The following is a 13499-nucleotide window of genomic DNA, read 5'->3' as shown; positions in this document are numbered from 1 at the left end:
CTCCTGCCCGCTCCCCCTAATGGGGTGTCCCCCCCTTCGCACACACAGGTTGGCGGCTGGACCGTGGACCCCGTGTGCCTCCTCAGCTCCCTCTGCTCCCACCTCCATGGCGACTCCGCCCCCTCCGGGGCTGGCCAGCCGGCCCAGGTGAGTCATGCACAAGCCCCCATGCCCCCCAAACCCTGGCAGAGTTTGGCTTGGGGAACACTTTTTTTTTGGAGGGGGGATATCTAGGATTTTAATTTTGCATTCCTTTCTCTTATGTAGGACCCCCCCCCCCCATTTCAGAGGACTCCTAAGCCCTGTACTCCCTCCTGATTGTCTAATTCTTGCCACTACCTCCCTAAAGGTTTGTCTTTGGGGAAGGAATTTTTGAAGGGGAATACTCAAGTTTTGAAAAAAAAATTTGGATTCTTTCCTCCTTTGAACAGGAGTATCCACCCTCATCCTATTGGTTTTCAGGAGACTCTTATGCTCTGTATCCCCCTGCAGACCACCTCACTCCCAGATCCCCCCCACCCTATCTTTCCATCTCTGAGTGGACCCAGCGTTCGTTCCCCTGAGGTCTCACCATCAGGAAGTTCTTCACAATGTTTCTCTATTACTTTTCTTGGTATGTTCAAGACTTAGTTTCCAATTTTTCAGAGGACTTTGGCATCTAGCCATTTGTTCTGAATTTGTTCCCTGATTCCTCGTCAAGCCTCAGTTTCCCTGGTGGGAAGACAGATCTCAGCTCAGACAGGGACACACTCAGGCAGGGCTTGGGCTTCCAGCTCAGGCCTGGATATTGCCATGGGGAGAAAAAGAGGCATCTGGGGCCCCAGCAGGGAGGAAGGGCCAGGGAGTCTGAGTTGCAGCCAGGGAGGGGGCAAGCCCTGAAGAGGGGGCCTTGGCTTGAGGGTGTTCAGTTGTAGGAGGCAGAGGAGACACAGAAAAGAGGAGTCCAAGGAGTAGAATGGGTACTGGCTTCATTTTCTCACATACCCTGCTGCCCCTGGGGACAGGTAGCAAGGCTTGACTTTTTCAAGAAGGATCAGAAGGATAGATGTGACAGCCTAGGAAAGGATGAGGCTCCCAAGCACGGACCGGACGTTTTAGCGGAGTGTAACTCAAGTCTGGCAACAGATTGGCACACTTGGCATCACCCACAAGGCATTCCGCCCACTTCCCTTCTTGGCTTTCAGCTCCATCTTGACTGAACTTTGGGGAACAAAGGTGTGTCTGCCCCCAAGGCTGGATGGCAAGTGGGACAGACTTGTCCTAAGTGGCCAAGTGCAAGTGGAGACCAAAAAGGGGGCTGGGACAGGAATGGTGATGGGGCAGTGGACAGGTGCGATGCGCCTGGGACATACAGAGGCCCTCTCCAGATGACATGTCTTGGCACTAGATATGGTTGGGGTGATGGAGAGGCGTGAGGCTGAACTTGGTGAGGTCAGTTGTCCTAGGTCATGGGGCTCTAGGCCTGTCTGCATCTGGGATTTGCTCTGATGGAGGAAATTCCATCAGAGTTTGAGGAGATCCTGACCCCAGGGCTTTGTGATTACAGAGGAAAGCGGACGTTCATAGGATCTTGTCATCACTTGCTGCTTGGTACTCATCACACCTCCATGGCTGAGTCTGAGGCTCCTTTATGTAAAGTGTAGGATCAGAGATGGTCAGCAAATGCCAGAGTTGCACAGCAGAGCAGGGTCAGAGGCCATCGGGGAAGCTCAGGCGTCCTAGGCCTCCCAGACTTAGCTGGGGATTGAGTCACAGGACAGCTGAGGAGGGGAGCAGTGCACCCTGACACCCTGATGGGGAGAGGCCATGATCTCGGAGGGTGACAGGTCGGGAGGCAGGACACACTCCCCCACCCCCCACCCCTTGGCCAGACCTTTGGGAGTGGGAGGCTGAAGAGGGCCCAGGGAGAGGACCAGAGCCTAGACTCCGAGCCGCAGCCCCTCCCCCGCTTCCACCAGGCTGCCTAACCTCCCTCCCTCCTTCTGCAACCCGAGTCCCGGGCGGCCGGCCGGCGTATCGGGTGACCGCGGCGACGCAGCCACCAGCCTCCGCCGATCCTCGGCGGGGCTGCGCCGGCGGGGCCGCGCCGGGGGAGGGGGCCGGAGAGAGGATGTGCTCGGCGGCGCGCTGCGCCGCGCCAGGTGGAGTCGCGGTTACCGGGGCGACCGGGGCCCGGGCCGGCTCGGCGGCGGCGGCTCTCGCATTGCAGCAAAGGGCACCGGCGGCGGCGGCGGAGGCTGCGGAGGCGGCCGGGGGCGGGGAGAGCCCGGGCGGGTGGGAGTAGGGGGCCGCCCTCCCTCCCGCGCCTGACGCGGACCTGGGCCTGGGGGCCCCGCGCGTACACCTGTGGCCGCAGGTAAGGAGGAGCGGCTGCGGGGGCCGGGGCCGCCGCGGGGTTCCGCGGGCGGTGGGGCACGGGGATGGGGGCGGCCCCGCGGCTCCGAGGGGCGGTCCGGGGGTGGGAGGCGGGCAGGCCGTTGCGGTTCCCAGTCCCCAGAAACGCCCCCACCCCTCCCCCACCGTGTTCGCCGCCTTCCGCGTGGGCCGGCCCCCCCACCCCAAAATGCGGCTGGCGCCCTCTCCCCCAATCTCGGAAAGTCATGACCTTCCTGGGGTGCGCCCTTGCCCCCGGCGCCGCGCAGGTCCCGCAGTGCCGCCCCCCTCCACGCGCTCTGCACCGGGGAGGGGGAGGAGATGAGGGTGCCGTGGGGGGAGGGTCGTGCATGTGCGGGGTGGTGGGAGGCTGGCCACGCGGGGGCACGTTAGATAGCCCCAGGCTGAGGGGCGCCTGTTTACGTGGACGCGTGTTCGCAGGAGTTGAGAGGTGGGTGTGTGCGCCGGTGCACGCGGAGCCTAGGGATAAGGAGCCAGAGGTGCGACCTATTTGGTTGTCCTCCCTCCCAGGAGGTTGCGTCGTCGTCTGGGCTCGAGGTCAAGGAGGGGTCACGCCACTCACCTAGCCTACAGGGGGGATGCCTGCCTGAAGAGGAAGGGAGAGACCCGGGAAGCAGGACCGGGGCTGACTGGGCTTGGGCTCCCGGGGGTGGGGGGTGAGGGGCTAGGCCCCGCCCCTCCCAGGGCTCGTGCCTGGGAGGGGGTTGGAAGGATCAGCTGCAGGGAGAGAGAAGAACCCCACTAAGGGCACTGAGGTGAGGAAGGGCAGGGGTTAACTCCTCAGCCCCCAGAGGGAAGAAGCTATTTCCTCTTCTCACCGAGGAGTTGGAGGACTCCCTGGCCTCGCTTTCGTGGGTCTCTGGGAAGCTCCCCTCCCTCATTTCTGAAAGCCTTGTCCCTAGAGTGAATGGTTGGCTTCCAAGCCTAATCCTTTAGAACACCTCTCATTTTGCTCCCTGCTCCTGTAAGACTCTTTCCTACAAGTGATCGCCCTCCGCAAGGGCTCTCCCACTCAAACCTTTCTTTTTTCCACCTTCTCACTGTCCTCTGGGAAGGGGAGACCACTCCCTGAGTATGGGGGAGGGGGAGAGTTTCTGTCTGGTATGGGAGAGCTTTGCTGGGGAAGAGAGGCCAACTTGGGCTCTTCTTGTCTTTTGCCCTCCTTCCAGGGGGTTTTTGGTGCTAGGAAACTCCCGGGGGAAAAGGCCTAGAAGGCTGAGCGGCGCTGGGTGCCAGGAGATGGTGGGAGTGATGCCAGAGGAGCGTATTCAGAGACATCCCCCTCCTCCTATGGGCTGGTCCTATTTCCTTCGCCTTCATTCATGGTCAAATATTTGTTGAGGGCCTACTACATACCAGGCATTGTGTTAGGTACACAGGAGGACCAGACTACTAGGAAAAGGGTGAGGAGGTTGGATGGGGAGAACCTCACCTTAGCCAATGGGGTGCTAAGAGCTCCTCCTCTGCTCTCAGTGACCCAAGGCCGTCCCTTGGGTTTAACACCCTGGAAAGAGACAGCAACAGAGGACAGACAGCATTCCTAAAGACTTTTCCCCAGTTGTCTCCCCCCATCCCCCCAAAGACACTGAGTTGCCAGGAGACCATGTGTCTTATTCCTAGTGGGGCCAACATAAAGGAGGATCTTTCCTCCCACTTTCCAGAGAGGCCAGAGGGGCTAGGATCTACTCAGTGTGCTCTACGGGCCAGGGCCTAAAGTCTCAGAAGTCTGATCTCAGCCTTACCATGAGTTTGCCAAGCACAAGTGCAGCAACTCTTCCGTTGTTACCCTCTAGTGGGGCTTTCTGGCTTTCTTGTGGCACTGATGCTACGCGGTCCTCTCTCCTGTCCCCAGCTAGTGACCCCTCCCTTCCAGGTCTAACTGCTCCATGGATGTGCCCAGTCTTGGGAGTCTGAGGCAGGCCCGTGTGGCTGTTGCCAGGCCCCAGTGGTGCAAGGTGGCTTCGACATACTGAGTCTGATGTGTTGGCACTGGGGGCTGGGTCGGGGTGGGGCATCTTCTGTCTCTTGAATCAGGAGTTAACCTACCTAACCCATGATGTCTGGGGTGTCATAAGCCTGGGACGGTGGCCGAGGTGGCCAGAGGCTCTGTGACCTGGCTAGTTGTGGGAGGAGGGATTTTCTCTTTGTACGTGTATATACTGTGTGGGTACTGTTTTATGTGTTTCTGCAGCTGAGGTGTGTGTGTGCGTACATGTGTGAATGGTATCCATGTCTCTGTGTGTTTCTGTGATTCTGGGGGAGGCTAGAGTGCAGGTGAATGGTACTGGTGCCTCTGTGTTTCTGTGAGTGGAGTTGAGTGTATGTGAGCAAGTCAGGGTCTGGTGGGAGGGATGCATGTTTGTGTCTGTGTGGGGCTGGTCTCTGTATGAAAATCTTTGTCTCCAAGTTTCTGGGGTTGTTTCTGAACAACAATGGAGGCTTCTCTCCAAGTGCTTGTGTCCCTTTGTGAGTGTGTTTTTGTTGCTCTGGGTGTATCTCTGGCGATGTTCTTAGCTGAGGATGTCTGAGAGTCTGTGCTCAGCTCGGCGGCATGGGGTCTGTGTGTTTTGGGCACGGTGGGTGGCCTGTGTGTACACTGCGTAATGGTGGTGGTAGATGAGGGACAGTGGCCTTCTCTGCAGAGCCGTCCATCACTGCCGGGGCTGCAGACACGACTCTTATCATAAACCTTCCCATGCCCTCTGCCTGGCTCTGTCTGCCCCCAACGTGTCCACTCCCTCTGCCACCCCTCCCTTCCCATGGCCGCAGGCAGACATTCCAGCCTCTTGCCTCTCCTCCCCTCAGCACCTGTGGGCATCCCCTGGCACCCATGGGAGTGGCATGTGTCCATAGATTGTTCTAGGCCTTGACCGGAGCACAGACTTTCAGTCCCCTTCCCTTGCTTGGCACAAGTCTATCTTTTGTGTTTCTTGGAGCCAATGCTGGGGAAAGAGGTGGGAATGTAGCTCAGATGGGGATGGCCCTGGTGAGTGAACCTCTTCATCCCAGCCCAAGCCTGGCATCACCCCCACCCTAAAGCTCTAACTCAGGTAAAGCCTCCATCCCAGCTGTGCCCTTCAACTCAGCCCCTGTCCAACTGCTCTCTGCCTCTGAAAGGCATTCAGGTGGCACAGGATGCCCCTCTGTGATGTCCTTCCCCTATCAGGGACCCTCATTGTCCCTCTTCTCTGCTTGTGGCTCTGAGGCCTGGGAATTTTGTCTGCTTGTGCCAGGCACCCCAGTGCCAGGCCATCTGCTGCCTCTGTCTTCCTGCTGAGGCTGGCACCGGTCAGCAGGGTGCCTTCAGCTTTGCCAAGAACCAGTCCATCCTCTGGGCCTCCTTCCTTGTCCTTAGCCATCTGGAAGGGCCTTCTGGTCTCTAGGGAAGACAGGGTGACCCTAGGTTATTGTGAATGAGGAGGAACCTCAGGTGCCCTACTCTAGGGGTACAAGGAGTCTTCCTCTTTCGTCTATCTGGCTACAGGACGTTGCCCACACTCCCAGTCTCTACAGCTCCCCTTGTTCCTCATGGCATCGCATTCATTGCCCAGTACTGTGAAGTGACTGGTAGCTGTCCACTTGGCTCTGTAATCCCGGCCCATCATGGTACACAGGCCTCCCTGCCCTGGCCTTGGCCCCTAGCCTCCCTCATCCACTCTCTCCCTCCCATTTTGACCCCCCTGGACTCCTGCAATGACCTCACTGGAGCTTCGCTCAGATGCTTTCTGCCTGTCCACCTTGTCAAGTCCAAATCGAAGCCCACCCAGCTGGCCTCAGTCCCTCTTCGCGGCTCAATCCACTACCTTCCCAGAGCCTGCAGCCCAGCCAGACTGGCCTGGTGACTCTTCCCTCAACACAATCTCTGCCTGCCTGCCCCTGGGCACTTGCCGCACTGTCCCGTCTGCTCAGTGCACCCTGCCCCTGGGCACTTGCCGCACTGTCCCCTCTGCTCAGTGCACCTTTCCTCTCAATCTCCAGCTGCTCAGTTTTCAAGACCCAGCCCAGATGTCACCTTTTCTGGGAAGTTTCCCCTGGCCCGTCACAACCAGATGCCCCTTCTCTGACCCCACAGCTCCGATTCATCTCTGCCCGTGTCTCATGGGTTCCCCATATCATGGCCTTTGGCACCTTTCCTACCTGTAACTCTCTGAGTTACCATGACTAGAATGTGTGGCTTGTGAACATCTGGAATGGCTCTCCCTTGTCCCCACCAGTGAGCCTGGAGCCCACTCAGGTCTCGCCTGGGTCTCAGTAGAGGATGGGATGTACCAGACACTGCTTCCTTCCTGCTCCTGGGAGGGCGGAGGGCCCTCCTCCCAGGGCTGAGTGCTGAGCTCAGAGGGTCTCTAACCCATTTCTGCCCCTTCTCTCCCCTTGTGGCCCCCTCCCTGCATAACCATGTCTTCTCTTATTTCCATCAGCAGCCAAACTACTGGAGTTTCAAGGTCAGTGCGTGTGCTTCTGCTTCCGTGACCACTGCATGTGCCCTCCTGCCCCTGGCCCTCCCTGCACATGCTTTGCACAGGGGTGTGCGTCTGCACGGGACCTTCTGGTGTGGGTGGTGGGCTTTGGGGCTGCAGGCTGTGGCTGCTGCTTTTGAGAGAGTCTGGGCTTGCCTGCCAGGGGCTCGAGGATCCAGAGTGGGAGTTTGGGCCACCTCTGCTGGGGATCTGGGCTGGAGTACTTAGGCTTTCCCAGACTGGGAGGGGCATTTTGGAATGAGAGAGGCTGCCTCACATTTACTCCCACCTGGAGACACTGCTGGCTCCAAGGTAGGGACCTGGATCCCATGATCTGGTGGAGGGCCCTCTTCTCTGAATTCAGCCTTCATCTGCCAGGGAGGTCTTGTGACTATGATGGGCCCCTCATCCCCTTCTTACTTTGGCCCTTTGGTGAGCTGGTCAGTGCCAGGCAAGAGACTCACAGCCTTGAACCCCAAACCTGTTGCCCACATGGAAGGCTGAGCTCAGGAATGAGTGCCTTCCTGCCTCCCCTGGACAGTTTGGGCTGTCCACAGCCGGAAAGCTCTCTCCTCTTCTTCGAGGGCATCCCGCTGAACCCTGGGGGAACACCCTCAGGTGCCTTCCCTACTTTCCCTGGCATCCCAGGCTCAGAACTGAGCCAAATTAGGCTGCCACTGTGTCCCAGAGTCTCCAGCCCTCCAACTCCCAGGCATCGTGACATGGTGGAAGCCTTCTATCCCCAACACCCCAGGTGCCATCCTGCACCAAGCATCTTATTTGCGAGCGTGCTCGCAGAGAGAAGTCCTTGCATCAGAGAAATCACAGAATCATAGACTCATTATGTCAGGCACACAACCTTTTTGGGAGGAAGCAGTAGAATGTAATGGTTCATTGCATGGGTCCCAGAGGCTGGTGGTGAGTTCCAGTCTGCTACTAACTAGCTGGGTGACCTGGGGCAAATTTCATAATCCCCTGGGCCTCAGTTTCTCCTCTGTAAAGTGGAACAATAATATCTGCATCATGGGGTTGTTGTAAAGATAGAAGAGGTACTGCACGTCCTAAACACAGTGCCTGGCTCATGGTGAGCCTGACATGGTAGCTTACTGCATGGGCTGTTAGAATCACAGACACTGACTTGATTCCCAAATCAGAATCACCTTGAGAACTTGTCAGAAATCTTGAACACCAGGCCCTACGCCCCAGAGATTTGGATTCAGTAAATGTGGGGTCCCGGAAAGAACATTTTTAAAAGTTCCCAAGGGTTTCTGTCCCCCTATGGACAGCCTTTGGGAACCTCAGATCCTAGTCTGACTGTTCCCACTCAAGGTTCCCTCGGCCTGATCTCCGGCCAGGAGTCATCTGCTCCTCGCTGGAATACCTCCAGTGCCAGGCGCGCACTGCTGCCCACAGCAGCCTCCTTGCGCACTGCCACGCACAGCAGCCCCCTCCTATCTTTGGAGAGCTCTGCTTGGATTACCGTTTTATTCTCTTGCCATCTCCCTCATAGACAGGAAGCCCTGGATGTCTCACTTTTTTCTGCCCTGTTGACTCAGCCCAGGACTTGGAGAGAAGTGCTAATGGGCTTTCTCTCTTCTCAAGAGGGTTTTCTACAAAGGCTGTGAGAATGGAAAGGTGCGCAGAGGGCCAGGATGGAGACCAGTACTAGCAGGGCAGGAATGTGGGCAACTCTTCTCCCTGGATTGCCTGGACAGGGTCCTGCCTCTTCTGCAGCCAGCAGCTCTGAGGATCCTTGCCCACCCCCCTTCATTCTGGCCCCTGTTCTATCTTCTTACTGGCACCTCACTTGTGTCCCCCAGCACTGTGACCACCCCCTTCATTCCCTGCTAGCTGCTTCATTCTGCCTGAATTCTGTAGCCCTTCATCCACATCCGCCTGGCAACCACTGGCCTTCCAGTTGCCTGGCAACCTCATGATCACCAGACCAGGCCTGCTTCAGGGCTGAAGGTGAGAGAAGGGGGCACCGGCTGGCACTGGTGATCAACCTAGAGCTGAGCCACAGAGTCCAGAGTCTGGGCACAGACACTCTCCACTTGGGCCTCCTTCCCACACTGCCTCCCTCCTCCCCAGACCCATACCCACTCACTGGTCAAGGCATTGTGCTTGGGACTGGCCCCCCTGAGGTCTCTAAATCTGACCTTCTGCATCCCCAATTCTTCAAGGCCACATTGGGGACGGCTGGGCACATTGCCCATCAGAGGAAGATGCTCTCTCTTTTCTAGAGTGCTAATCCAATTGGAACATTAAATTGAGTTAATATGAAGATGGAGATTAATTAGGGGCTAATCAGGATTTGGGGAAGGAAAGAGCTGAGGAGAATAAATGATTCCTTTTTAGAGATACTTTTACTTTATTTTTATTATAAAAGTGATATATTCTGATTGTGTGAAATTCACCCAGCAAAGAAATGTGTAAAAGAGAAAGCTCTGTCTCAACCCCGACTTCACCAATGTTAATGGAGTCAAGGGATTTGTTGTTAAAAATAGGCAACGTGTTTTATAGAAAAGTACAATTGGGCGACATGATTTTTTTTCTTGATAATATATGCATATATAATCCATATATGTATATATTGCACATAACATAGAATGTACATAAAACAGATCTGACTTAGTATCTTCTCCCTGAAATGCAAGAGTATCTGACAGCATCCAGGTTTAAGGGAAGGGGCTGGGGCAGAATGGTGGGAGCTGTGGCCCCAGTCACGGCCAAAAGTAGTCTTAAAGTGTAACTGAAATGATGGTGACCCCTCCCTCAAGGAGAGAGTGATCAAGCTGTCCTCAGGGCAGGGGACTGTCCCTGAGTGACACTCCTCCCTAGCCCCAGCCATATATCACCCTTGGCTGTAGCTTCAGGGCAAGGGGCTGCCACGCTGGGTACTGGGGTAGGCCTTTCTAGGAGGCAAGCCAGGCCAGTTGGCTGTGGGCAGCATGTGCCTTGCAGAGAGGGGCTGAGGTCAGACACATATGCCGGGTGCTCACACGGATCATACCAGGCTTAGCATGCGCATTGCATGTAGTAGGTAGAGTCTGTTTGAAACCAGCTTCGGGATGGTTCTCCTAGTCACCCTAAGTCAAAGACTTTGCGCTCCTCTCTGAGGGCCCATGCCTCCCTGAGCTGGGTTAGTTCTCTTTGCTTCCACTGGGCCCTGCTTCCTGCCCCCACCCAACCCTCTGAACTCCACAAAGGATAAATTCGCCGCTCAAACCCGCCGCTTAATTAATGTCTGGAACTAATGCCCCAATTTGCGCAACGATTCTGCTGCTCACCTCAGTGACAAATTTGTGTTGTTGTTGTTCTTTGGAAGCTTAAAATAGCAGGCGTGCCCTGGCTCCTGCTCAGATGGTTTCTTGTCTGGCTTCCCAGGGTGCCTGAGGCCTTTGCCCACTCCTTACCTGCTGGGTGTCCCAGGGAGGCCAAAGCCCTAAAGGGTTGGGGAACTCTCCTGTAGCCACACAGCAAGTCTGGAATCCAGGAGACCCGAGACCCGTGTGTGTGTGTGTGTGTGTGTGTGTGTGTGTGTGTGTGTGTGAGAGAGAGAGAGAGAGAGAGAGAGAGACACTGGCTGGCAGGGGCTCCCTGGGCCTGGATAGAGGCAATGGGCTGAGCAGAGGGGCTCCCATTTGACTCCTCTCATCCTGCCCTGCCCCTGCAGACCCGCAGCTCACGCCACACTCAGGGAGCCCAGCCGGGGCTGGCAGACCAGGCAGCCAAGCTGTCATACGCCTCGGCTGAGTCGCTGGAGACCATGTCGGAGGCGGAGCTGCCCCTGGGCTTCAGTAGGATGAACCGCTTCCGACAGAGCCTGCCCCTCTCCCGCTCAGCCAGCCAGACCAAGCTGCGCTCACCAGGTACTGCTCGCCTGGTCCACCTTCCTCCTGGCCACGGCCCCTCCTTCTGCTTGGCTCACTCTGGAACCCTCTTCACCACTCCAGCTCTCCTTCAACGAACCCCTGGCTCCCTTCCAGCACCTCATTCCCACCTCCCTGCCCACCCCCGCCCCCAGCAGTCTCCTCCCCTTGGGGCCTCTCCCTCCTCAGCTTATCTTCCCAGCCCTCCTCTCTCCTACCCCTGCCCTCCCTCAGCAGCCCCTGCCCTATCCCTTTCTCTCCTGGCCTCCTCTCTCCCTCACTCCTTTCAGCAGCCTCCCCTTGCCTCATCCCCCTCTTGCTCACCTCTCTCCCCCTCGCAACGACTGCCTCTGTTTCTGCCGCACCTGCTCCTGTCCCCAGTTCCGTTTCCTCGTCCAGGCTCCTACCTGCCTGGAGTTGAGGAGGTGGCTTGAGGGGACGTCGGCATGAGGAGTGCCTGGGTGCACCTGCATTCCGGGGCCGCGTCGGGCCTCAGACCCTGCCTCTGCAGGACCAGCGCGGCTCCCGAAGGCCCCCCTCGCTCTCCTGGCCGGCGTGGTGGTGGCGGCAGTGGCGGTGGCGGTGGCGGCAGCGGCTCTGACAGCGAAGGTGGCATCTCCTTCGCAGGGGTGCTGTTCCTGCAGTTCGGGGAGGAGACTCGGCGCGTGCACATCACGCACGAGGTCAGCAGCCTGGACACGCTACACGCGCTCATCGCGCACATGTTCCCGCAGAAGCTCACCATGGGCATGCTGAAGTCGCCCAACACCGCCATTCTCATCAAGGACGAGGCTCGCAACGTCTTCTACGAGCTGGAAGACGTCCGGTGGGCGTGGCCCCGGGGAGGGGTGGGCTTCCCCAGGCTCCTCCTGCGAGGGGGTCTCCACTCCGCAGGCCTTTCCCTCTCCAGCCCCCTCCTGACCCAACCTCAGCCCTTCCTCTCTCCTTCCCCGTCATTCCCTACCCCCCACCCTCCTGCCCTGTCCTCTCTAAATCATCCATCCCTGTTGGCTGATTTTGGCTTGAGCTAACCTGACATTGGCTCCTGAGGCCGAGGGGGTGGGCGAGGTGGAGGCCTCTCGCTGTGTGTTGGTGGCAGGCGGTCTGAGGCACTGAGAAGAAGCTAGGAAGAGGTTGGGGCTCTTGGCCTTTCTTGCCACCCCTCTTCCCTCTTCCTGTAGTAGCTACGTCTCCTTATCGCAGGGCTGAGGGATGGTGACCCATTTCATTTTCCCCTTCCCCTCAGGGACATCCAGGACCGAAGTATTATCAAGATCTATAGGAAGGAGCCTCTTTACGCCGCTTTCCCTGGCTCACATCTTACCAACGGGGACCTCCGGGTATGGCTTGGGATTCCCCTAGGGCATTGGGGAGGCTGTGCAAATGGGGTCCAAGAGTCTAGTTACTTGTCAACAGGGATCGGGGCCAGTTTTTGGAGCAGGGAACATAGATGCTGAAGCAGAGTATGGCTTCTACTAATTGTGCTCATGGAGGGGTCCCTCCCCTCATCTGCCATGCTGCCCTCCTATCCATTTAGGATTCCCCCCCACCCCCCAGACCTCTAGGTATTGTAGGAGGCCTCTATCAGGAACCACTGCTTCCCTTCTTGCTTCCCCAGCCCTCACCAAAGGGTGGGCCGCCGGTTGCCCCTTTAGAGCCTCTCCATCTGCCACTTCTTCCTCCATGCTGGAGGCCCTCATGGGTAAGGGGCCTAAATGCAGCAAGAGCAAGGGAAGGCAGAGAATAGAAGGGACTTCCTAAGAGCCAGGGGGAAGATGCTGGCTCCTTAAGCAAGGTGCAATGGATCCCCTTTGTGACCAACCTTGTGGGGTTCTGGGGGCTGTCTTTTGCACAGAGAGAGATGGTGTATGCCTCGCGGGAGTCGTCGCCCACACGGCGTCTCAACAACCTGTCGCCGGCGCCGCACCTGGCGTCCAGCTCTCCGCCCCCGGGGCTGCCGTCCGGGCTGCCGTCCGGGCTGCCATCCGGGCTCCCGTCGGGGCTCCCGTCGGGGCTCCCATCGGGGCTGCAGTCCGGCTCGCCGTCGCGCTCGCGCCTGTCCTACGCCGGGGGGCGCCCGCCCTCCTACGCTGGCAGCCCGGTGCACCACGCGGCCGAACGGCTGGGGGGCGCCCCCGCCGCCCAGGGCGTCAGCCCCAGCCCCAGCGCCATCCTGGAGCGGCGCGACGTGAAGCCGGACGAGGACCTGGCAGGCAAGGCGGGCGGCATGGTGCTGGTGAAGGGCGAGGGCCTCTACGCCGACCCCTACGGGTTGCTCCACGAGGGCCGCCTGAGCCTGGCCGCGGCCGCCGGCGACCCGTTCGCCTACCCGGGCGCCAGCGGCCTCTACAAGCGCGGCTCGGTGCGCTCGCTCAGCACCTACTCGGCCGCCGCGCTGCAGTCCGACCTGGAGGACTCGCTGTACAAGGCGGCGGGCGGAGGCCCACTCTACGGCGACGGCTACGGCTTCCGCCTGCCGCCCTCGTCGCCGCAGAAGCTGGCCGACGTGGCGGCGCCCCCCGGGGGCCCCCAGCCTCCTCACAGCCCCTACTCGGGGCCGCCCAGCCGCGGCTCGCCGGTGCGCCAGTCTTTCCGCAAAGACTCGGGCTCCTCGTCGGTCTTCGCAGAGAGCCCGGGAGGCAAGACCCGCAGCACGGGGGGCTCCTCGACGGCCGGAGCTCCCCCGCCCGAGCTCTTCCCCGGGCCTGGGGAGCGCCCGCTCGTTGGGTTTGGGCCGCCAGTGCCAGCCAAGGACACGGAGACCAGGTGAGGG

General features: G+C 58.8%; 1 protein-coding gene across 9 annotated transcripts in view; it reads left to right on the top strand.

Moving 5' to 3' along the window:
* The window catches only part of SRCIN1 (SRC kinase signaling inhibitor 1), a 68149-nt gene that overhangs the window by 28921 nt on the left and 25729 nt on the right, over nucleotides 1–13499 (top strand). For 5 of the 9 annotated variants that reach the window (XM_077852996.1, XM_077852991.1, XM_077852992.1 and 2 more), the window contains 6 exons: nucleotides 49–147; nucleotides 6816–6839; nucleotides 10531–10726; nucleotides 11354–11552; nucleotides 11973–12066; nucleotides 12582–13492. In XM_077852996.1, coding sequence (XP_077709122.1) covers nucleotides 49–147; nucleotides 6816–6839; nucleotides 10531–10726; nucleotides 11354–11552; nucleotides 11973–12066; nucleotides 12582–13492 — 1523 coding nt within the window. Of the gene's footprint in view, nucleotides 1–48; nucleotides 148–2228; nucleotides 2357–6815; nucleotides 6840–8679; nucleotides 8823–10530; nucleotides 10727–11353; nucleotides 11553–11972; nucleotides 12067–12581; nucleotides 13493–13499 lie in introns of those variants that run through there. The other 4 variants (XM_077852994.1, XM_077852997.1, XM_077852998.1 and 1 more) reach the window with 4 other exon arrangements.

This window comes from Canis aureus, chromosome 16 (genome assembly GCF_053574225.1).
Source record: "Canis aureus isolate CA01 chromosome 16, VMU_Caureus_v.1.0, whole genome shotgun sequence".
NCBI classification, from domain to species: Eukaryota; Metazoa; Chordata; class Mammalia; order Carnivora; family Canidae; genus Canis; species Canis aureus.
This window is presented reverse-complemented; position numbering and strand designations above follow the sequence as displayed.